Source organism: Clupea harengus, chromosome 10, assembly GCF_900700415.2.
Source record: "Clupea harengus chromosome 10, Ch_v2.0.2, whole genome shotgun sequence".
Taxonomy (NCBI): Eukaryota; Metazoa; Chordata; class Actinopteri; order Clupeiformes; family Clupeidae; genus Clupea; species Clupea harengus.
In genome coordinates this window covers 28,476,202-28,500,776 of record NC_045161.1, presented here as the reverse complement: position 1 = coordinate 28,500,776, position 24,575 = coordinate 28,476,202, and the positions used below count along the sequence as shown (strand labels likewise).

The 24,575-nt window shown below is 48.4% G+C and overlaps 2 protein-coding genes across 2 annotated transcripts in view; both read left to right on the top strand.

Annotated features, from left to right (window-relative positions):
- mast3b (microtubule associated serine/threonine kinase 3b) overlaps positions 1 to 8,328 on the top strand; it is a 52,552-nt gene extending 44,224 nt beyond the window's left edge. Inside the window, 13 exon segments of the mRNA XM_042709003.1 lie at positions 480 to 581; positions 829 to 951; positions 1,390 to 1,502; positions 1,702 to 1,850; positions 2,152 to 2,273; positions 3,314 to 3,514; positions 4,785 to 5,011; positions 5,402 to 5,524; positions 6,351 to 6,487; positions 7,314 to 7,324; positions 7,327 to 7,446; positions 7,663 to 8,072; positions 8,074 to 8,328. Coding sequence (XP_042564937.1) covers positions 480 to 581; positions 829 to 951; positions 1,390 to 1,502; positions 1,702 to 1,850; positions 2,152 to 2,273; positions 3,314 to 3,514; positions 4,785 to 5,011; positions 5,402 to 5,524; positions 6,351 to 6,487; positions 7,314 to 7,324; positions 7,327 to 7,446; positions 7,663 to 8,072; positions 8,074 to 8,328 — 2,093 coding nt within the window.
- A 13,673-nt stretch (positions 8,329 to 22,001) lies between these two features.
- LOC122133228 (phosphatidylinositol 3-kinase regulatory subunit gamma-like) overlaps positions 22,002 to 24,575 on the top strand; it is a 13,132-nt gene continuing 10,558 nt past the window's right edge. The window contains exon 1 of the mRNA XM_042708959.1: positions 22,002 to 22,641. Within this exon, the coding sequence (XP_042564893.1) occupies positions 22,308 to 22,641 (334 nt within the window). The 5' untranslated portion in view covers positions 22,002 to 22,307. The remainder of the gene's footprint in view (positions 22,642 to 24,575) is intronic.

Below are 24,575 nucleotides of genomic sequence, written 5' to 3'. Positions count from 1 at the left end.
GTCGTTCTTTCAAGACAATTTAATGTAAATTTAAAAATGCTCAAATCTACTGTGTGGGGGTAGCACTGCACCTATAATAATGCGATTGACAATCCATCACATTGATTGATGAGTATTGACACATCGACTGTAAAATATATTTTGTCATTACAGACTTATATTCAAATCTCAACACACACACTATGCTACAGTGAACACATACACACACTTACACACTCTCTCGCCTTCTCTTTCTCTCCCCCTCTCCCTTTCTCGCACACACAAACACACACACAAACACACACACACAAACACACACACAAACACACACACACACACATGAATTTTTAACTGTTGAGCAGCGTCCTCCAGATGCCCTGGCAGGCTGTTGGCGTGCTTCAAAGCAGAGCCTTGACGTCTGAAGCCTTTGACATTGCATAACCCAGTTTGAGTAATTGGATTAACATTATGCGTGTGTGTGTGTGTGTGTGTGTGTGTAGATGAGATCATCTGGCCGGATGAGGAAGATGCCCTGCCTGTGGATGCACAGGATCTCATCACCCGTCTCCTAAGACAGAGTCCGCTGGAGCGACTGGGAACAGGCAAGTTACACACACACACACACACACATTCACACACACACTCTCACTTATTTATATTTCCAATCAGACAGGGCCCAGTAAGAAGACACACCTTCCATGATATACGGTTGCAAAGACTCAACAGCTGGGTTTGGTAAAACTTTCTTTCTTTCTCTTGCTCTCTCCATATCTTCACCTTCCCCCCCCCCCCTCTCGCTCTCTCTCTCTCTCTTTCCCTCTGTCTGCTCCCTTCCCTCGCTGTCTGTAGGTGGCGCTGCTGAGGTGAAGCAGCATCCCTTCTTCTCTGGCCTGGACTGGAACGGCCTGCTGAGGCAGAAGGCCGAGTTCATTCCTCAGCTTGAGTCTGAAGACGACACCAGCTACTTCGACAGTAAGTCTTTTAGACACACACACACACTCCACGCACACACATACACACACACACACACACTTACTGACCACTAGCTTCTTCAACAGTAAGTCCCCATAACAGACATTTACACACACACACATACTCAATCAAAGCAAGGTACTTCAACAGTACGTTCCCAAACACACATAGACGGACACAAACCTAACACCAGGCACTTCCCCCAAAAGTCCATTTCACACACACTCCAATAAGTGCCAGTTCTGAAGACAGAGAATCCCCATCAAGCATGTTTGTGATATGAGCACACTCTCTCACACTAAATGCCAGCTACTCTGCTACAGGGTTTAGTGGAAGTAGCTGCATCCCATCAATGTAGGCGGGGTGGTGTGGTGTGGCGCTGTGTGACCGTGAAGGGCAGACTGTTGACCGTTTACTGTTTACTGTTCACTCCTGCAGCTCGCACGGAACGCTACCACCACCTTGGCTCAGACGAGGATGAGGAGACCAATGATGAAGAATCTTCCCTGGAAATCCGTCAGTTTTCTTCCTGGTCCAACCGCTTCAGCAAGGTACACACTAACTGACACACAGCCTTTCAGCATTGTGGTTATCCCAGGACAACATGTCATGTTCACAAGGCTTTTAGAACGCTGTAAGCACTATGGTACTATGTCAACACACACACACACACACACACACACACACACACACACACACACACACCTCATTCCTCATTCAGGCTCTTGTGTGTGTAACCCCCCCTGGCAGGTGTACAGCAGCTCGGAGCACCTGGCGACCCCGTGTAACCTGAGCTTTTCGTCCGAGCGCAGCCCCAGCGAGGACAAGGAGGAGCCCAGGGCAGAGTCACACCGGCACGGGGGAGGGGACGAGCGCAGGCTCACCACACAGAGAGCCAGGTCAGTCACCGAGAGGGGGCGCGCGGTGTGTGTGTGTGTGTGTGTGTGTGTGTGTGTGTGTGTGTGTGTGTGTGTGTGTGTGTGTGTGTGTGTGTGTGTGTGTGTGAGGGAGACTGAGACCAGAAGGATTCAAGTGATGTAATAGCTGGGTGTGTTAGGGTGTGTGGGTACTTTAAAGCAAAGGCTGTCCATTGATCTGCACTGTGTGTGTTTGTGTGCGTGCGTGCGTGCGTGCGTGTGTGTGTGTGTGCGTTTGCCACATGTCTCTTACCCATCTCTGTGCCTCTCTTCGTTGTCCTAGTTTGCGTGTGCGGGCCTCGTCCAGTTCCTCCCATTCTGAGCGCAGCGCCAGCCCTCTGGTCATCAGCAGTACACACAGCCTAGAGACCATGCCCCGCTTCGCCCTGTCCACCGATGATGAGGGTGAGCACACACACACTCTCACACACACTCACACACACTCACACACACTCACACACACTCACACAGCCTAGAGACCATGCCCCGCTTCGCCCTGTCCACCGATGATGAGGGTGAGCACACACACACTCTCACACACACTCACACACACTCACACACACTCACACAGCCTAGAGACCATGCCCCGCTTCGCCCTGTCCACCGATGATGAGGGTGAGCACACACACACTCTCACACACACTCACACACACTCACACACACTCACACAGCCTAGAGACCATGCCCCGCTTCGCCCTGTCCACCGATGATGAGGGTGAGCGCGCACACACACACACACACACACACACACACACACACACACACACACACACACACTCACACAGCCTAGAGACCATGCCCCGCTTCGCCCTGTCCACCGATGATGAGGGTGAGCGCACACACACACACACACTCACACACACTCACACACACTCACACAGCCTAGAGACCATGCCCCGCTTCGCCCTGTCCACCGATGATGAGGGTGAGCACACACACACACTCACACACAGCCTAGAGACCATGCCCCGCTTCGCCCCGTCCACCGATGATGAGGGTGAGCGCACACACACACACACACACACACACACACACACACACACACGCGCACATATACACACTCACACAGCCTAGAGACCATGCCCCGCTTCGCCCTGTCCACCGATGATGAGGGTGAGCGCGCACACACACACACACACACACACACACACACACACACACGCGCACATATATACACACTCACACACACACACACACACACACACACACACACCACACCTCACAAGCTCTTGCTCTGTCTACCGACAATGAAAGTTTACCAATGACAATAGTGTGGGCCCACAAACACACACACACACACAAAACACCTTGTTGTACTCAAGGCTTGCTCACACCATTGTTATTGTATTTCACCTGATTATATCATACCAGGATTTGTGTGTGTGTGTGAGCTCTCTTGCAGCCATTGTCTAGTTGAATGTTTACGCCTGCTCTCTTCTTCCCAGCAGAAGTGGTGGTATCCAACCTCCACCGCATCAGGATCCGTAGCAACAGCACTGGAGCCAAACACTCGTCTCCTAGGGAACAGGGCAGTTCACGGCGCTACGGCAACCAGCTAGAGACCCCAGATAAGCAGAGGATGCCATCTGGGGGCAAAGTGCCCAAATCTGCCTCTGTGTCTGCACTCTCTCTCATCATCACTGCAGGTGAGATACACACACTCACTCACTCACACACTCACTCACACACACACTCACACACACACACTCACACACATACACCCACGCACGCACACGCACACACGCGCATACACCCACACACTCTTACTGCACTCTCTCTCATCATCACTGCAGGTGAGATACACACACTCACTCACACACACACTCACACACACACACACACACACACACTCATACACCCACGCACGCACACACGCGCATACACCCACACACTCTTACTGCACTCTCTCTCATCACTGCAGGTGAGACATATACACACTCACTCATGCACACACACTCACACACACACACACACACACACTCATACACCCACTCATACACCCACGCGCACACACGCGCATACACCCACACACTCTTACTGCACTCTCTCTCATCACTGCAGGTGAGACATATACACACTCACTCATGCACACACACATACATACACACACACACACACACACACATTCACTGCCTTTCTCTCATCATCAGAAAAACACACACACACCCTATCACTTCTCTCTTATCACTGCAGATGAGAGACAGAAACACACACACACACACACACACACACACACACACACACACACACGGACTCCATCAATGCACTCTTACCAGTAGTACTGATAAACGAATCATAATGCAGGGATCAAAGCGCTGCTGATAAGATTAATTTAAACTACTGACCACCAGATTAACCTTCAGGCTCAAGCTGTCCTTTGATAACCTCCCTTTGTGTTGTGTGTTTTTGCATGGGCGCTCGCGTGTGTGTGTGTGTTTTTGCATGGGTGGATGTGTTTGTGTGTGTTTGCATGGGTGTGTGTGTGTGTTTGTGTGGGTGTAAGTGTGTGTTTGCATGGGTGTTTGTGTGTGTGGGTGTAAGTGTGTGTTTTTTCTGGGCGTGTGTGTTTATATGGGCGCTGAATGTGTGTGTTTTTGTGCAGATGTGTGTGTGTGTGTGTGTGTGTGTGTTTTTGTATGGCCGTGTGTGTGTGTGTGGGTGTGTAAATATTTGCTCATCTGTGAATAAGCTTGGTTTTTATTGAATATGCGTTTTGCATGCATGTGGTTGTGTGTGTGTGTCTGGTCTGAGTGGGTGTGTGTTTGTGTGTGTGTGTGTGTGTGTGTATGGGTGTGTGAATATTTGTTCTTCTGTGAATAAGCTTAGTTTTTATTGAGTATGCGTTTTGCATGCGCGTGTGTGTGTGCGTGTGTAAATATATGCTAATCTGTGTATGTGTGTGTTTTCTGCACTTAGACGATGTGTGTGGTGGCCTCCAGCCCAGCCCCATCTCCCCGCGTTCGCTCTCGTCCAACCCGTCGTCCCGAGACTCGTCCCCGAGCCGTGACCTCTCCCTCAGCCTCAGCTGCCTGCGGCCGCCCATCCTCATCCACTCCTCAGGGAAGAAGTACGGCTTCACCCTCCGGGCCATCCGCGTCTACATGGGAGACTCTGACGTCTACACCGTACACCACGTCGTCTCGGTCAGCAAACAGACAACACACCACATTACTGTCTGTCTGTCTGTCTGTCTGTCTGTCTGTCTGTCTGTCTGTATTTATTTATCAATTTTCTTATTTATCTGTTTATTTGTTTAATAATTGCTTAATATATTGTTATAATATTTGTTTATTATTTGTAATAATTGTCATAATTGTGATTATTAAGCATAAAATAATACGAAACTATGCCTTGACGTACATTGTGCATATATTTGGAAATAAACCTAGCATTGCCACTTTAGAGAATTGGCAGGACATGGTGCTTCTACAGTTACTGAACCTGTAGAGAACCCCATGTGTGTTAGAGTGTGTGCTCCTCAGTCTGGACTAAAGAATGTGTGTTGTCTCTCCCCTCGCTGGTGTGTGTTGTAGAGTGTGGAGGAAGGCAGCCCCGCACACGAGGCCGGTCTCCGGGCCGGTGACCTCATCACGCACGTGAACGGGGAGTCGGTGCAGGGCCTCGTGCACACGGAGATGATGGAGTTACTGCTCAAGGTGGGAGGAACACCAGCGTGTAGCATGTAGCGGGGGAGGGGAGGGGAGGGGAGGGGAGGAGGGGTAGTCCTGCATGGCTCAGGTCAGCTGGGGAGATCAGCTCCAGCCATGGCTGTGTCTGTGTCTGTACTGCATACAAACCAGACCTCTTGGAAACATTTCTAATCTCTGAGACATTAGTCTATATTTATAACCTCCCTCATATAAATAGAATAGAATTGTATTATTTGTCACATTAGACTGCCTGTATTGCAAATAGAATTGACCTCCTTCGTGTATAACTTGGAAGCCCCCACTATAGCCATCTGAAGTGGACTGTCACCATTGTGAGACTGTGTGACGTTGTGTGTGTGCGTGTTCGTGCGCAGTGTTCATATCCATATTTGGCTTTTAAGATATGGCCATATCAGCATGCAGATATTTCCAGCAGTGAGTATGTGCAGGCTAAGCACTGCAAAGTCTGTGTGTGTGAGACTTTGTGTATGTGTGTGACTGATCGTGTGTGTGAGACTTTGTGTGTGACTGACTGTGTGTGTGTGTGACTGACTGACTGACTGTGTGTGTGTGTGTGTGTGTGTGTGTGTGTGTGTGTGTGCAGGCTAAGCGCTGCACAGCCTGTGGGGATGAGCTAAGCAGTCATTTTCGCTGGTTTGCAAGTTAGAGACTGAAAATATTTTTTTGGACAGATTTTGAAACGAACAGAGGAAATGAACATGCAGCAGTGTTTGTTTTCACACTGGTGACACTTCACAGTCAAATATTCATTCAACACATGTGGTTTAGATCTTATCTGATCTGTGTTCCTCGTGTGTCTGTACCTGCACAGAGTGGCAACAAGGTGGCGCTACAGACCACTGCCCTGGAGAACACCTCCATCAAGAGGGGTCCGGCCCGTAAGGCCAGCTACAAGGGCAAGATGGCCCGCCGCAGTAAGAAGAGCAAGAAGAGGGACACCCAGGACCGGTAAGAACCAGCGTGTGTGTTTCTGTGGACAAGCTCGTCTGAATGTGTGTATGACTCATCAGGCTTTTGTGGATCGGTGTGAAACAACCCTTGATGTAGGCCAGCAGCGAGCATAACCCATCTGCAACACATTGGATTGGGGAGCACAACACCTTGTTTCTCTTGTGATGACAGCTGATGGGGCATCACAGGATTAGAGTTGATAGTCACATATTACTCATGCAATATAATGTAGCGGCGAGAGTCCTGTATGGAAATTCAACACGCATGTAGTGGACGTTGTAGTGGAATACGATTAATGAATCACCCGATCAACACACTGATTATACAGTAGTGTAATTACATGATTATCATGTTTTATAATCTGGGTTATAAATCTGTGATATTCGATGAGCAGAATAAAGGAAGCAGGTTCTCTGTGGGGGTCTCAGTCCTACTCCACACTCTGTAGCTGTTGATGTGATGTGGTCATCTCAAGTGAAACTGAAGCAGAGGGGACTTTTTGTTGTGTGTGTCTCCCCCTGGTGGACGATAACAGCATAGTACGTGTGACAGTGTGATGTTTTTGGGTTTTTGTGTATTGTGTAATGTTTACCTGTGTGTTTGTGGTCCTGAGGGACAGTGTGTGGGGTGATTGGTCTACTGAGTGCATGCTTTCTGCTGACTGGGCTGTTGTGTCCTCGTTTGTGTGTGTTTTTTTTTTTTGCGGTACATATATATCCTGAAAGTTGTTTAATGCAGATGCCTGTATTTAAGTTTATGCGTGTGTGTGTGTGTGGTGGTGTGGTGTGTGTGTGGTGTGTGTGGTGTGTGTATCTATCTTTAGGCGTCGCAGCATCCTGAGAAGCTGTCGAAGCAGAGTGGTGTTATGCACAGCAGTCGCAGCTTCTCCTCTGGTCTGGCAGCACTCCGTCTCCTCCAGCGAGAGCCTCCAGGGTCCCCCACACACAGCCCTCTCCTGGGCCGTCCACGCCCTGCAGGAGTCCAGCTCCAGACCACCATACACAGGTGAGATAAATACACACACACACACACACACACACACACACACACACACAGCCTCTCTCCTGGGCCATCCACACCGTCCTGACACACACACACACACACACACAACATGCAACTTGCAGACTCCACCCAGCCTGTTTTCCTATCCTATCAACTAACTCTCTCTCTCTCTCGCCCCCCACCCCCGACCCCAGACGCCGTCTCCCCCCAGAGCACCTCCCCCTGCTCCAGCTCTCCAAGCTCCCCTGCGGCTCACATCCGGCCCAGCTCCCTGCACGGTCTCGGCTCCAAGCTGGGCGCTCAGCGCTTCACCAAAGTGGGCCGCCGCAAGTCCACCAGCAGCATCCCGCCCTCGCCACTGGCCTGCACTTCCCCGCAGCGCTCGCCGTCGCCCCTACCGAACATCGCCAAGGCGCTGCACTCCTCCTTCCACGGCCACACGCTGTCCCCGCCCACGTTGGTGCGGCAGGCGGTGCGTCCGCGCAGCGCAGAGCCCCCCCGCTCCCCCCTCCTCAAACGCGTGCAGTCGGCCGAGCGCCTGCCTGGCGCCTACCACCACCACGACAGGAAGTCCTTCGCCCCCGCGTCGACACACGCTGGAGGTGCCCCACGCTGAGGCTGACGCGCTGGCCGAGCTGGAGTACGACGGAGGCGGAGGTGGGGGCACCACCCGTCTGAGCCTGGGGCTGAACTACAGTGCCACCCAGAGGCTGTGGTCGTCGGCGGGCAGCACGGAGCAGCTGGTGGTGATGGCCGCAAGCTCAACCTGTCCCGAGCGCCGCGACTCCTTCAAGAAGCAGGAGGCCGTGCAGGAGGTGAGCTTCGACGACCCTTGATGAGAAACCGGCCGCGTCGGCGCACCCGAGCCCCCTGCAGCACCGTGCCGCCTGGCTGGTGGGCCGCTCGGAGTCCGGCGGGGAGGAGGAGGGGGCGATGGTGGTGCGGAGGTGCCCGCTGGTGCCGCAGATCGCCGTGCAGGGATCCGAGAGCGAGGAGCAGGAGGACTGGGTGCCCTGCTCTGATGATGAGGAAGAGGATGAGGAGGAGGAGGAGGAGTTGCAGGAGTTGCAGGACTCCGAGCACAACACCACCGCTCGGAGTATCACTGAGGCAGCTTCGCAGCCTGGGCCTGTTGCCCTCGCAACGTGCAGTGGGTGGTGTCCAAGGTCACTCCCCCAGCCCCAGTAGAGGGAAGGCAAAGGAGAAATGAGGGGATGGGAAGAGGAGAAGAAAGGAGCAGTGACACGGATGGATCTCATATCAAAAACGCGGGAGTGCCGTCTTCCTGCGAGCTATATATAGCCAATAAAGGACTGACTGACTGAGCTCATGTTGCCAAACACATCATAACGAAATACATTTTGTAGTTTTGGATAGTTCTGTTCAGGGGGTGTTTTGTGTACATTTTGTAAAATATGTAATGGAAAAACTTGAAGGTACACTGGCAGAACTGGCTGTTACTCTCCAAAAAAAAGCTTCTTCCAAGTCTAAAGCTCCTTCCGAGGATTAACAATATTGAGCAGCCCTGATAATTTGTACTCATTTAGGAATTTATCTGGTTTATAGACAGAGTCAAATTTATAAGATACTTTAAATTAGAATATGTAGGGCCAACTAATGAGCTTGAACAGAGTTTGAAAACAGATCAGTCGTACTAATAGAAATGTAGCTGAGGAAGACGAGGAGTCTCGGGCCATGTTCTGATGAGTGCATAGGTCAGGCTTGACCGTTAATGTCTGTGTAGATCATGTGATGTTCTTCAGACCTTATCAGCTGCATGCGTGTGCTTTATTTATTAATGGGCCAGCCAGGAAGCTAGTTTGGTTGTGATTCTGTAAGCCATACCCCATGGTGAAATCATGATGTTTTTTTTTTATTTTTATTTTTTATCTCTGTTCTTCAGTCTGTAAACTGCACAGAGACCCACGCTACTGCACTGTGTGGGTTCTGCACAGAGACCCACGCTACTGCGCTGTGTGGGTTCTGCACAGAGACCCACGCTACTGCGCTGTGTGGGTTCTGCACAGAGACCCACGCTACTGCGCTGTGTGGGTTCTGCACAGAGACCCACGCTACTGCGCTGTGTGGGTTCTGCACAGAGACCCACGCTACTGCGCTGTGTGGGTTCTGCACAGAGACCCACGCTACTGCGCTGTGTGGGTTCACGTCATCTTGTTTGCTGTGCACAGCTCACCTGAGGATTACCATGGACTTGCAACTTCTTCATGTTTCTCTCTTTTAAAAAAACAAACCAACAACTTAAATAGAGACCTGAAGAAATACACACACACACTCACACACACTCACACATACTCACACTCACACACTGTTGTAGACTGTGTTCAAGTCCGTCCAGCGGGTCCAGACTGCCTCACTCCCCCTGGTGTCGGTGTTAAAGGGACTCACGGGGTCCATGCTTTATTTTTCCAGTACTACTGTTCCCGTGTGTTTTATGCAATCCTGACCCCTGACCTCTGGCTCCTCCATCCAGCCCAGCCCAGCATGAGGCCTTGACCCTTGACCCTCTCAGCGACCTGCTTGTCTTAGCTTCCTCCGTTTTCCACGGGTTAATGTTTACATGTGGGCAAGACTGTCCTGACTGAAACTCACCATGCTGCAGGTTCTGTCCTACTGGAGGAGGGGAAGGGAAAAGAAGAGAGAGAAGGAAGGAAGGAAGGAAGGAAGGAAGGAAGGAAGGAAGGAAGGATGGAATGAAGGATGGACACGCAGTATGAAGGAACATTCAGTTCTTTTTTTTTATCCAGGGCTCCCTCTGTATCCGACTTGAAGAATCCTTTTTGTTTATCCATTTTTACCTGTATGAAGTGTTGTATATTTTGATACAAGTGTTATTTCATGGGACTTTTTAATGCATTGGTGCATTGCAGACTAACTTGAAGATGCTCCTGTGGTGGTTACATGGATTTTTATGGATGGCTGTGTTGCACTTGAGAGGGTTCAGTTTTCAGATCATGTGTGTAGGAGTTCACCATAGATATGCCAAGTCTATTTAACCAGTCTTGTAATATGTAGATAGTGCTGCTTCAGGAAGACTTGACGGTGTCACCTTCCTCTGAGAAACGGTACTTCTATGATAGTTCTGTGCTTCTGTTCTGTTCTCTCTCTCAATATGGATTTTAATGTCTTTTAATGCCCACCAAGCTTTCTTTTAGATGCAATGTATTATTTAACATAGGATGTAGGATGTGAAGACTGGAACCTCCCGACTCTAAAGAAGGGAGATGTATAGTGCAGACCTGTTCCATGAGGGTTTGTCAAACATGTTTACATTATGTGGGGGGTGTCCTTCTCCCTTAAACATAAAAAAAAGGTGATTTTGTATTTCTACTTGACAGCACAACCACTCTGTTTGATACCGCGTCACATGAGACTGTGCATCCTAACACTACTCTCACTTTTGAAATGTTTTTATTGTTTGTTTCTTTTCTACTGGCGCTCCATGGCCACCGTAAGCCTCTCAGCATTCGATGGATATCACCTTTCTCACTTTGGCATGCCTCATGTTCCGTTCGCTCTCCAGGATGTTTTTTGGAAGTTGCATGCAGCATGAGCACATGGCCATACACACACACAGAGACATTCACAGTTGTACACGCACACACGGTTGCACGGCAGAGTGGGTAGGATGGTCCAGCCTGTTCTAGTGTTGCCTGTCTCATGTTGAACATAGGAAAGAGCTTTGAGCTCAGACATTTTTCCACGTCTTCACAGACTCATGTCGTCATTCATTTTTCTTTTTCCCCATTTGAAAGATTCTCACTTATGTTTAAGTCCACTTTTGAAGTCTTTTAAGCCGTCTCTGTGTGTCTGTTGTGAGTGGAAGAGGCATCACTGCCCTGAATAATGTGGTCCGTGATCCTCTCCAGCGTTCATCCTCGCCTCTTGTCACCTTGTGCTAGTGATCACCCCATCACCCTCAGCTGTCATACCTCAGTCAGAGGGGACCCGTTGCATGTTTGAACCTTAGCTGTCTCTGTTTCACCTTAAACTCCACTGGAAGATGTGTTATTTGATAAGGGTCATGTATTTGGTGTTTGCACGTCTGAAGGGATTCATCCATGACATTTCAGTCTGAATGGGTCGCTAAAATCACAGTGACTAAGCTAAGAGTGGTCGCTAAAATCACAGTGACTAAGCTAAGCAGTCGCTCAGAGATCACCCATGTTGGCTCAGTACCTGAGGATTCAATGCTTTGTTTTGTTTGCGGCAGAATTGACTTCCAGAACAGTGCAGATTTTGTGCGAAAACGTATTTATTCTTTTTTAATTATGATTTACTGTTCATCAGTGTTTTTATAATAAACTATACCCATGGCTTTGGTATGGTGCAGACTTCCCTTTTGCCTTTGTTTATTAATTTAATTTTGCATTAGACGTTTGGTTGAGCATTGCGAACCAATCGGGATTGCAGGAATAGTTTTATTGTTACTAAAATGAGTTCATTATTCCTAAATTAGTCACTTTTGTAAATTGAAAATGTACTGTTTTCCATCACATAAAATACAGATAATAAGCTCTTGACTTTACTCACTCTCTCTCTCTCTTTAATATATATATATAAAAGGGGCATTGATTTCCTTTCATGCTTAGCTTCCCGTCATGAATAGTGGACCACCACCTACAAGTCAACCTGTTCAACTTTTCAAGCCTAGTCCTCGTCTCCGATCCAGTTAAAATCGCCTGTAGTCAGGGGGTCTCGTTCTGTGCACGCCTGCACATTCCCGTATCCCTCTTTCCCTTTTGGACTTGCATACGTCTTCAAGCAGTGAAAAGTAAAACAGGAAAACGGACTTCCTCTGGAAATTACAAACCACGGTAAGAATAATCTGAGGGAATAAAATGCTTTAAAGGTGGCCAAATGTAAAACGTGTTGTTTCCACTGACTTCGCTTTGTCATCTCGAACTCTCACTGCACGCTTTATTGTAATGTTACTGAATAGGTCAAACCGAGGAAGTTTAACTACACATGTTGACCCGTTGAAGCTAGCTTGATAGCATAGTAGCCTAATAGAATAGCGTCGGGAGCATCAAGCTCACTTGACAGTAAGGTCCCTGACGGTATGTTGATACTGTAAACTAGTAATGTAGCTATGCCATGGTCAGGCTCATGGCATGACTGCAGTCACAGAGTTTACTATTTTAAGTTTATCTGTGAAATTTGTCAAGTTATCGAAATATAGCTACTATTTCATGAAATTACGTGGTGGAAAGTTTTCAGCAGTCTTCCTCTGTTGCCTTTCCAGCTAATTTTACAGGGAAAGCGCTGAGAACCTGCTAGCTATCAAGCTCGTGTGCATTGCCTGTCCTATTTAACGGACTACCAGAATTTGCCAGATGCCAGTGTAGGAGCACATCGAACTGTAAACATGGGTCTTTATTTAATATCCAGCTTGTCAACTGTCAGGCCAATCATAATTCTGTAGAGACTATAGGCTACACCTCATCACATACCAAGCGCAATCCTTCCTGGTTCGTCAGATGACATCGCGGGTTATCAATAGAAACATCACTGCAGCTAGTGATGCTTGCGATTTCTTATAGATTTCAGCGACAGAATAAGAGTCTATCAGACCTCGTTTCCCCCCAGTTCCATCAGTCTGCACGGCAGTTTTTCATTTCGCTATTGGCTTAAGTGACATTTAAGGTATCTAGGATTTGTGAAGCCATCCTCAGCACGCAGCGTGAGTCCAAGGATCGTCGCTTGTGAAAAGCCAACTCACTTAATTTCCTGCAGTTTGATAACCCATTCATTCTCTCACACAGCTGTGACGTGAGGCCATAGTCTATTTAAGACTTGCGTAGGTAGGCTACAAGCACACTCTTGCTAGGGACTGCTGAATAACCATTCTCTCAAGGCTGTCGGAATCTGATACAAGTGGGATTACTACATCTCTGGCTATTATGCCGTATTTGGTTTAAAGCGTGACCTAACTACACTGACATAATCTATCACTGTTTATTGGCGAAATGAATGTGCACAGTGATGGCATAAATCGTATAGCGTATCGTCTTTTTTGTGACTGAACAAACATCTGTTACGTAATACTGCTCTGTTAAGTTATGCATATTGGAGACGAGGCGCATCCAGCTTTTCAATTTTCAGCTTTTCTTCGCCAAAAACAAAAACCCTCAAAAAACAAGAAATTGGGATGGTAATGGAAGCAATAAAATTAACTTTTCAATATGTCAACAAAAACAAGTAGGTTATTCATAAGCATTTTAAAACCAAAAATACAGAAAGGATTTGTTTTCCTTCTTCTTTTATAGCCGGCAGTGTTCATTTGATATCAAACATTATTAATAACTTAACTTAAGTTAAATTTAGTGGCTGCAGAGTGGCTGTTTTTATTACATTATTTAAACAAGTGCCCTAGGATCCCCTGTGCTTCAGCCTTTTAAGTAACAGATAGCCTACTGATACTGCTAAGATATTGTTCCCACTGAATCAGCAAATAATCCATATCTGTCAATATTTATTGGGCCTAGTTATATTTAAATTTTTGTTGTACTCATAAGAGTCCAAACATTTGCAAGCCTGAGATTCATGACAGATAAACACGATCAACAGCAAATATGATCAAGGGATGTCATTTTCTGAATTCTATGACTGGACTAGCACAGGGGTGGGTGGCAATTGCCTAATGCCATAGTTTGAGTCACAGTGTCTGTGTGAGACTCGATCATCCTGCTCTTGGTCTCATCACAGAAACTGACCTGTGAAACTAAAGGAATCAGGTCAAAAGCAGCTTCAGAATAAATCATTGTCCTGTAAGGGTTAGGCTACAGTATTACAAACCAGTGATGGGTTGTTGTCTGTTGTTTCTATAGACCCTTTTAGTGGTTTTGTGCTTTAATGACAGTGTGACCCCCAGGCTGTTTGGGCTCCATTTCTCTTGGGCAAATTAAGCTGTTTATGGTAGGAAATTGCAAGAGCATCATACTCTTTAAGTTACATTCAGTTTTCACATGTAAGTGAAATGTAAGTGTGTGTGCGTGTGTGTGTGTGTGTGTGTGTGTGTGTGTGCGCGTGTGAGTCTGTGAATGTGCAGTCAGCCCCGCGTTCATTCACTTGGAGAATAATCAGACTCTGGTAAACCAGCCTGTCTCAGATGTAGGTCACTGAATTAAGGCTTGCATTTATGCTTGTTTTTCTTATAACCATCACAGTTTTACACAGTATTGTATACATTTTTGAAAATCCTCGACCAAATCCACTCTGTTCCTAAATGATCTGTTCTTTTATATGTTTTATTTCATGCAGTCTTATAAAAGTCCTTTTCTTCCCCCATGGTGCAGGCTTGTTTGTGTGTGTTTGACCTGTCGAGGTGCGTTTCACGCAGTGATTTGCCCAAAAGCGAGCGGTAACTCTGGCGAGCTCCACAGAGCTGTGCCGTGTGGCTGCCCGGATACATTTTCTAATATTAGAACGTTTCCTTGATTTGCTCCGGCTTCACTGCTGACTGTTCAGCACATGGCGCGCAGCCGGCCAATCAGAGAGCAGGAGGCCAGGCAGCACCCTCTCTCTCTAGCAACAGCGACTTCCTCTTATTTATTTATTTATCTCGTGCCACCCCCCCCGCTCCCGCTCACCCACAGACGCTCAAAAACAACAGCAAAAGAGAGGGAAAAGTGAGAGGAGAGGAGAGGAGAGGAAGAGAGGAGAGAGAAGAGGTTTCTTTTCCTGTCTGGACTGGAGTAGCTCTGGAATCTCAGCTCTGTGCTCAGAGGAGTGAGACGCACTCGAGCAGAAGAGCTCGTTCTGGAGTTTGGGGGGAAAGTGACGGAGAAGGAGGAGGAGAGTTGGAAAAAGCTGGGTTTTGTTTTCCAGTTCTTTTTTGTGCTGTTTTTTTTATTCCTTATTTCTTGCTTTGCCAAATGGAGCCGGACACTAACCTTAGCCATTCAGGGACAGCTCGTGATCTGGGAGTACGTTTCAAGACAGGACGAGTACTGGGAGATGGAGATGTGCTTTTTTTTCTGTCGGGAGGGGGCGGAGTGGAGTGGAGTGGAGGAGCGAGTATGGGGGGGGGGGGGGCGGGGGGTAAGAGTGGAGCACGGGGCAGTTTTTGGTGGGGGGGGTTAAGGGATGGCGTGAGGATCCTGGCCTGTGGTTGGATGAGACTGGAGCCACGTGTCTCTAAGCCCTGGCACCTCTCCCCCCCCCCCACGGCGCGCCTCGCTCCCGCTCTCGGAGGTAGTGAAGCGCCAGCCCACGGTGCCTGACCAACCGCTCCGCTCAGCGCAGCAGTGCCCGGCGCCCGCCAGAAGCTTGTGGTGAGTGAGTGAGTGAGTGAGTGTGTGTGTGTGTGTGTGTGTGTCACCCGGTGTGCAGCCTCTGTCCCGCGCACCACTTTAGTGCAGTTTAAGAATGTGTTTTGCGTGCAGAGAGGTTGTGGGAGAGTAGTGTTTTAGAGGTGAGGGGGAGAGAGAGTGATAGACAGAGAGAGAGGGGGAGAGGGGAGAGGAGAAGAAGAAGAAGAAGAGTGCGTCATCAGAGAATCGCCCGGCTGCATGCCCGAGTTCTGCCAGCGCCAGCGCTGCCTCTGCCGCCGCTGCTGCTCCACGCACGCCATGCCTGCTAAAAGGTGAGCCGTCCACTTGAATGGGGCACAATTTGGCTTTGAGGGGCAATGGGGGGGGGGGCTGAAGAGGTGCTCGTGGGGGGAGGGTCAGGGTGGCAGCCATGTTGGCGTGAGACGCCGGCCCTCAGACGGGTGCCCCGTGCTGCTTCCGCTGAACGAGCACACAGCACCGCAGAGGAGCCTGAGCGCAGGCGCTGTCTGGGGCAACGGCAGAGGGCACGGGGCGACCCGCAGACACGTAGGCCAGGAGCCGGGGTATCCCCGCGCCAGGCTATGGGGCGTCCAGCGTGATGGCTGCCCAGAGCGTCCACCAGCCTTCGGCCGTTCGCGGCTCGCCCAAACTCGTGTGCAGATTTCGGGGTGAGGGTGGGGGAATTGGGGTTGGGGGAGGCACTGGTCGCCGCCATGAAATGCAATTACCACCCCAGCACTGCGCCCCGTCCTACTTCCCAAAGCTTCTTACATAAGCCCGAGTGGCATGCCTCACGCCTCTGCTGTAGCAGCGCGGTCGCCTCTGTGCAGGACAAGCCCAGAGAAAGACACCAAAAGTCTCCTGTTTCGGCTTCTTTCCTCTTCTTCTTCTTCTCTTCATCTTCTTTGCCCAGTACGAGGATCCCATTCTAGAACATTCTGCTGGAGTCTGGTAGGGTCTGCTCTCCCCCCCCCCTCTTTCCCTTCCTTCGTTGTCCATATTTGATGATGTCTAGTCCAGAGCTTGAGAGAGAATACGATGACTACTAGATGAACAAGAACAAGAGCAGAATTTCCCTAGAAGAGAAAAATCCCAATCCATTGATATCAGTGTTGAGACTACCGTAGGCAGATGTGCAAGGGGGTTTGATTTTGTTTGGCGTCGCTCCTGCGATTCACAGCCATGAAGAGTAGATGGCCGATGTTGGACAGGTGTAGGTTTGCCACGCTGTAATCTCTCACTCGGGCCAAGGCCAAGCCTCTCAATGGCGTCTCGATCAATGCTCCCTTCAACGAGGGTGTGAAAACGACGCAGCTAGGAAAAAAACAGACACACTATAGTATCACGATAGCGCGCAGCCTAAGCTCGGCCATTTTGTTAGCGCGTCGGCCATCATGCCTATCGTTCACACTGGACATAGCAGAAGACCGAAAAGGTTTTGACACATACACACACACACACACACACACACACTCTCAAAACCAACCAGTCCCTATTGGGTCGGGTTGGGTCAGAATTTAATGCACAGCAGAAGCATACAGAGTACTGTACAGAATGCGTGTACTGGGCATTGTGTGTGTGTGTGTGTATGTAATATGTGTGTATGTGTGTGCTTGACCGTCACATTTAATTTCTCCGATTTATCCATTTTAATCTCTTTCAGCAGTTTCGGTCCCCTTTAGTATTTTTATATATTTATTTAGTTTTCAGTGCAGTATGGTGAAGCCATACCATGGCCACGCATCAGACCCATATTACCTCTCTGTTGAGAATCTCAGCCCTTTTTAAATGTCTGTCTCACTCCCCACATTAGTAAAGAAAAGATTACACTACAGTATGCATGCAGTAGAAGTTCGGCCATTTTATAAAGTGTGTCGGCCATCATGCCTGTCGTTTACCTGGACATGGCAAAAGACTGAAAAGATTTCAGCACACACACGGTGCGTACATACACACACACTAAAACACACCGCTCCTGATTGGGTCTGATATCACCAGGCAGCATAACTCTTGTTCGGATTGGTATTTTACTGCACAGCAGAGGTGCACAGAAAGTGTTTTTAGGGGGACGGCAGACATGTAATGTAGCGATGTGTACATATGTCTTGTCTGTCTGTGTGTGTGTGTGTGTGTGTGTGTGGGGAGAGAGACTGACTAGCGCATTTGATTTCTCTAATTTGATCACTTTAATCTCTTTAGCAGTTTCAGTTTATTTTAGTGTTTTTAATCTATATTTTCTGTTTTCAGTACAGATGCCATGGTGTCATATAGAGACCATGCATTATTCCTCTGTTGGGAGTCTCAGCCTTTTAAAGTTTTAGTCTCATTTCAGTATTTTTATTTCTGTTAACATTTGATGGTGTCATGCACAGGGTGTATATTCAAACTGCGTCACTGAAGCCTAAGCTCGGCCATCTTATAAAGTGTGTTGGCCATCATGTGAGTCGTTTAACCTGGGCTAGGCAGACACCGTAAAGGTTTTGACCCACACACCTCTCACAAACACACCAGCTCTGATTGGGTCGGATGGAAACTGGGCAGCACTGATCGGGTCGGTCCGAATTCAGTCGGTCCAGCAGAATTGCAGAGAATACTGTTGTGGTATTTTTAGGGTGACAAACAGCAGGTGTGTGATTGTCTGGCAGATTTGATTGATCTGATTTTAGCACTTTTAGTCCCTTTCAGTGTTTTTATCTTCATTTTCAGTGCAAGTCTGCTTCATAACATGCACAGCTCATACATCAGGCCAACATGACTCTTTTGTTAACAATCTCACCCATTTTTTAAATGCCCATCTCACTCCCACTTTATTTACATTTAGTCATTTAGCAGACGCTTTTGTCCAACAGCGACGTACAAGGGAGAGAACAGTTAAGCTAAGAGCAATAAAAACCTGGTGTAACCAATAAATACTATTACTAATACTATTACCTTAATATTACTATTAACAAACAAAAAACACAAAGAAATGACACTACAGTATGCATGCAGCCTAAGCGGTGCCATTTTGTAAAGTGTGTCGGCCATCATGCCTTTCGTCCACCTGGGCAAGGCGTAGACACACACACACTTTGAAATACACCTTACCTATTTGGGGTCTGATGTCATCGGGCAGCATAGCTCTCGTTTCGGATCTATTTGTTACTGCAGGGCAGAGGTGTTCCACGATCATGTTGAAGTATTTTTTGATGAAAACTAGACCATAGCGTTTTACCTGTGTATGAGTTGTGTGTATTTGTGTGTTCCCGTATCCTTTTGGGGGTGTGTTGTATGTGTGTGTCCCGTATCCTTTTGGGGGTGTGTGTATGTGTTTATGTGTGTGTTTGTGTGTGTCCCGTATCCTTTTCGGGTTGTGTGTGTGAGTGTGGTGTGTGTCCCGTATCCTTTTCGGGGTGTGTGAGTGTGTTGTGTGGTGTGTGTGGTGGTGTGTGTGTGGTGTGTGTGTGTGTGTGTGTGTGTGTGTGTCCTGTATCTTTTTCCGGCGGTGTGTGTGTGTTTGTGTGTGTGTGGTGTGTGTCCCCTATCCTTTTCGGGGTGTGTGAGTGTGTGTGTGTGTCCCCGTATCCTTTTCGGGGTGTGTGAGTGTGGTGTGTGTGTGTGTGTGTGTGTGACTGTTGATTTCTCTGTTTGCACCAGTTTTAGTTTTAATTTATCATTATAGTTGCTTCAGTATTTTTATTTCTGTACAGTATGGAAACACACACCACACACACACTACACACACACACAAGCTGAAGAGCAGCCTTTTTTCCTAATGTGTGTTGTTCACGTCTGGAAATGTCCAAATACTGAAAAGGTTTTGACACACAAACACAAAACACAAATTGGGTGGTGATCATACTTGCACAACAAAAGGGTAGAGAATCCTGTTAAGTTTTGGTGGGGTGTGAATGTGGTTGTTCTGTGTGTATGTGTGAGTGTGTGTGTGTGTGTGTATCGCATGTGGACTCTCTGGCACAATTTATCCTTTGTATTTGAGCTGTTCCCATTCACCAGTTTGTGGTCCTTTTTAGTGTTTTTATCTTCCTTTGGTCTCGAGATTAAAGTCAAAGTTTTGGTCTTATATAATAAGTAGATAAAATAAATGTAATAACTAAAATATGATCTTGTCTTGTCCTGGTCTACAAAATACCCACCCCAAGTCTTGGAACCATACAGTGGGGAAAATAAGTATTTGAACCCCTGCCGATTTCGCAAGTTTGGCCACTTGCAAAGAAATGTGTGATCTATAAAAAATCCAGAAAACTGCACTTTATAACATTTAGGACTTAATTTGCATTTGATGCAGAAAATAAGTATTTGAACCCCTAGCAAAACATGACTTAGTACTTGGTGGAATAACCCTTGTTGGCAAGCACAGACGTCAGACTTTTCTTGTAGTTGGTCGCCAGGTTTACACACATCTCAGGAGGGATTTTGGGTCCACTCCTCTTTGCAGATCCTCTCCAAATCCTTAAGGTTGCGTTTTCAAATGGGAAGGGAATGAGGGACTGAGGTTCAAGCCCAATATTCCACGTTACATGGCCCCATCCATAGTCCCCTCGATGCAGTGGGAGTCGTCCTGTACCCCTTGCAGAAGAAACAGCCCCAAGCATAATGTTTCCACCCTCCATGCCTTGACGGTGGGGATGGTGTTTCTTGGGGTCATATTCAGCATTCTTCCCCTCCAAACGCGGCAAGTCGAGTTGATGCAAAGAGCTTGATTTGGTCTCATCTGACCACATCCTGTCTCCCAATCCTCCTTAGAATCATTCAAGTGTTCTTTTGGCAAACTTCAGACGGTCCTGTAATGTGCTTCCTTGAGCAGGGGGACCTTACGAGTGCTGCAGTACTTCAAACCATTACGGGCGTAGTGTGTTGCCAATGGTTTTCTTGGTGACTGTGGTCCCCAGCTGCCTTGAGATCATTCACAAGCTCCCCCTGTGTAGTTCTGGGGTTATTCTGCACCTTTCGGATGATCACCGATACGCAATGAGGGGATATCTTGGCATGAGCCCCAGACCTAGAGCGATTGACAGTTGTTTGGTGTTGCTTCCATTAACAGAATAATCACACCAATATTGTCTGCTTCTCACCAAGCTGCTTGCCGATGGTTTTGTAACCCATTCCAGCTTGTGCAGGTCTACAATCTTATCTCTGACGTCCTTGGTCAACTCTTTGGTCTTGCCCATGGTGGTGAGGTTGAAGGTGTGAAGTATGATTCTTTGGACAGGTTTCTTTTATACACGTCACCAGTTGAGATCAGGTTGACCTTGTTAGGCCTAATGAGGACTAATCTGTGTGCTTCTTGGGCACATAACTGGTCATTGGGAGCCAGAATTCTTGCTGTTTGCTTGGGGGTTCAAATACTTATTTTCTGCATCAAATACAAATAAAGTCATAAATGTTATAAAATGCAGTTTTCTGGATTTGTTTGTTGATATTCTATTTCTCACTGTTAAAATACACCTACCATTACAATTATAGATCACACATTTCTTTGCAAGTGGCCAAACTTGCGAAATCGGCAGGGGTTCAAATACTTATTTTCCCCACTGTATATGCAGTCTTTGATCTGATCATGTCAATTCAATTCAATTCAAATTTTATTTATATAGCGCCAAAACAATAGAATTGTCTCAAGGCGCTTTACAGAGCCCAGTGCCTGGACCCCCTTTAGTGCAAGCACAATGGCAACAGGGGTAAGAAAAAGCTCCCTGTTAATCAAGAAGAAACCTTAAGCTGAACCGCAGGACATAAGAAGAGATAAGAAGGTGGGGTGGTCGTGTGGCCTTGGCCTCCCTTCGCTAGTGTTCGTTCCATACCTTCTGGATCTCTAGAGTAGACACACACACACACACAAACATCTCATCACCCCTTACCACTTGGTTTATTTTCCGTGTTTTATGTAACATTTGCATCCCCCTCCCCGTCTCTCTCCATCTCCACAGACCTCCCTGCCTGCTGATCAGAATGAGTGAATGACAGGCAAGCAAACAAGCCAATCAAGAGCGAGTGGTACCTCAGACCTCACTGCCTCATTGGTCAGCTACAAGAACAGCCCGGAACAGGGTCACTTCCTGTTCCCCGTACGGTGCCACAGTGAAGCCTGAGCACAGAGCTGTGAAGGAGGAGCGTAGTGTGTGTGTGTGTGTATGTCAATAAGAGTGTGTGAGGAGTGTATGAGGAGTATGGTGGCGATGCCATCCCTCTGTTCATCATGTGGCTCAAAGCGTGGCTCTAAACCGAGGAGAAGTCTCCGCTGTCCTGCCCTCAACACAGGCCAACACTGACCCTCCCCAAATACATACACAAACACACACACGTGCTCTCACACACACACACCAGGAACATGGCTCCTCTCCCTCCCAGCTGATAGGAGCTGCACACCCCCCAGGTCTCGGTCCAGTCTGCAGGCCCAGGGTTTCAGGCCTCCCCCCACCACACTCACAGACCTGCAGCTGCTGCCCTGAGCCGCCCACCACCGCCGCTGCGGCTACTGCTTCTGCTACTGCTACTGCTGTTCCGCCCGTGGCCTGCAAATGGCGGCAGAGGACGGCTTCAAGTTCCGCACGCTCTTCGCTTTAGGGCGCGAGCGGCCGGGGGACCTGGAGCTGGCACCGGGGGACCTGCTGACGGTGGGACCGGGGCTGTGCCAGGCGGAGGGGTACCAGGAGGGGGCGGAGGGCACCCCCGCAAGCTTGGGCTGGCTGTCAGGGGTGAAGGATCGCACGGGTGAGAGGGGCGACTTCCCCGGAACCTACGTGGAGTACGTGGGCAGGGTCAAGACGGATACGCCCAGTCCGATGCCACGCCCACAGAGGCCGCTGCCCCCTACGCCACCAACACACACACAGCTTGGAAAGACTAAGACAGGTGAGAGATTTATTTATTTATTTATGCACACACACACACACAAACAAACACACACACACACAACCTGGTCTTTTCTGGTTTGTGTAGTGCTAGACTACCTTATGTAGTGCCTATCTTTCCTGTGGAGGTCTGTCCTGTGTTGTGTTGTGTTTGTGTTGTGTAGTGTAGGGTGGTGTAGTGTAGGGTGGTGTAGTGGCACTGGTGCCAGTTTGTGTGAGAGAATGGTGTGTGTGAAGGTGGATTACATTCATAGGTGTTCTCACTGAGTGAGCTCTTCTTCTGTTCCTCTGCAGTGTTGTGTGGGGCAACTGCTGCCCGTGTGTGTGTGTGTGTGTGTGTGTGTGTGTGTGTGTGTGAGAGAGCTGGGTGTAGATGTGCTATATAGTGTAGTGTGGGGCCACTGCTGCCCGTGTGTGTGTGTGTGTGTGAGAGAGAGCTGGGTCTAGATGTGCCCTTCAGTGTAGTGTGGGGCCACTGCTTCCCGTGTGTGTGTGTGTGTGTGTGTGTGTGTGTGAGAGAGAGAGCTGGGTCTAGATGTGCCCTTCAGTGGCGCTGGGTTTGCTGTTTGGAGGAAAAGACACACACATCCAATGAAGTGTTTTTTTTGTTTTAAACGGGTGCCTGATATTGATCCGGAGTCCGCACACTGACGGTAGCTCCCAATCCGTGTTATTTATTTCACACACACCAGCGGCGTTTCCAGCTCAAGGCTCTTAATCAGACTTAGTAAGAGTGAGTGAGTAATGAGCGTGTGCATTGGAGTGTGTGTTCCTCCCGGGACACACGGCGCTTACTGCCACGTACGTCACTGCTGAGTAGGTTCTTCACTGATGGGAGCTTTTAGTGACGGGTGACTTCCTGTGGCAGCAGTGCGCTAGCAGGAAGCTGCAGAGCTCATGATGGCTTCACCAGAAGGAGTTAACGTTCCACGTTAGACTCCGCTGGCCAGGTGGAATTCGCTGACTGCATTTTGGCCTGTGGTTCCTCGGCGGTAATGAGACCGGGCTTCTGCTCCGGCTCTGGTTGCCACGGGGCATGAGGTGCCAGAGCCGTGGGGGCATGGGGGCAAGGGTGCCAGGCATGGGGCATGCCGGGGGGGAGGGGTGGGGCAGACCTGAAAATTAGGCCCTGGCACAAAACCAAACCTAGTTTCAGCACCGTCAGACCTGTTATGAAAGAGCTCATTACACAGAACAGAACAGAGCAACACAAAGGCCCACTGAGACGGAGAGAGCGAGAGAGAGACAGAGAGAGAGAGAGAGAGAGAGAGAGAGATGGAAAAAAAGGGCGAGAGAGATGGAGAGAAAGAGAGGGTGAGTAAGAGAGAAATGGATGGAAAGAGAGATGAAAAGTGGGGGAACAGCAGAACTGGAGGCATCGCGTAGCCTTCGCGAGAGTTCCTCTTCAGGTAGGATAGAACAAATTAGAACAGAAACTGTAAGCACCGCCCTCTTTTTTTATTCCTCTTCTGTCTTTCTCTACCTCTCTCTCTTTCTCTCACTCTTTCACCTCTCTCTTTTCATTCCTCTTCTCTCTTTCTCTCACTCTTTCAACTCTCTCTTTCTCTCACTCTTTCACCTCTCTCTTTTTCATTCCTCTTCTCTGTCTCTACCTCTCTCTCTTTCTCTCACTCTTTTACCTCTCTCTCTTTTTCTCACTCTTTTATATGTCTCAACTCATTGTCAGCTTCTGAAGACAGCATTCTGGTTCCCTAAGCTCTTTGGCAGTGTGTGTTAATGTGTGTTAATTAAGGTTTAATTTAAAGAAGTGTCTGTGTGTGTGTGTGTGTGTGTGTGTGTTTATATGTGTATATTTGTATCTCTCTCTCTCTCTCTCTCTCTCTCTCTGTGGAGGGGGTGAATGTGCGTGCGTGCGTGTGGAGGGGGTGAATGTGCGTGTGTGTGTGTGTGTGTGTGGAGGGGGATTTACTGTTT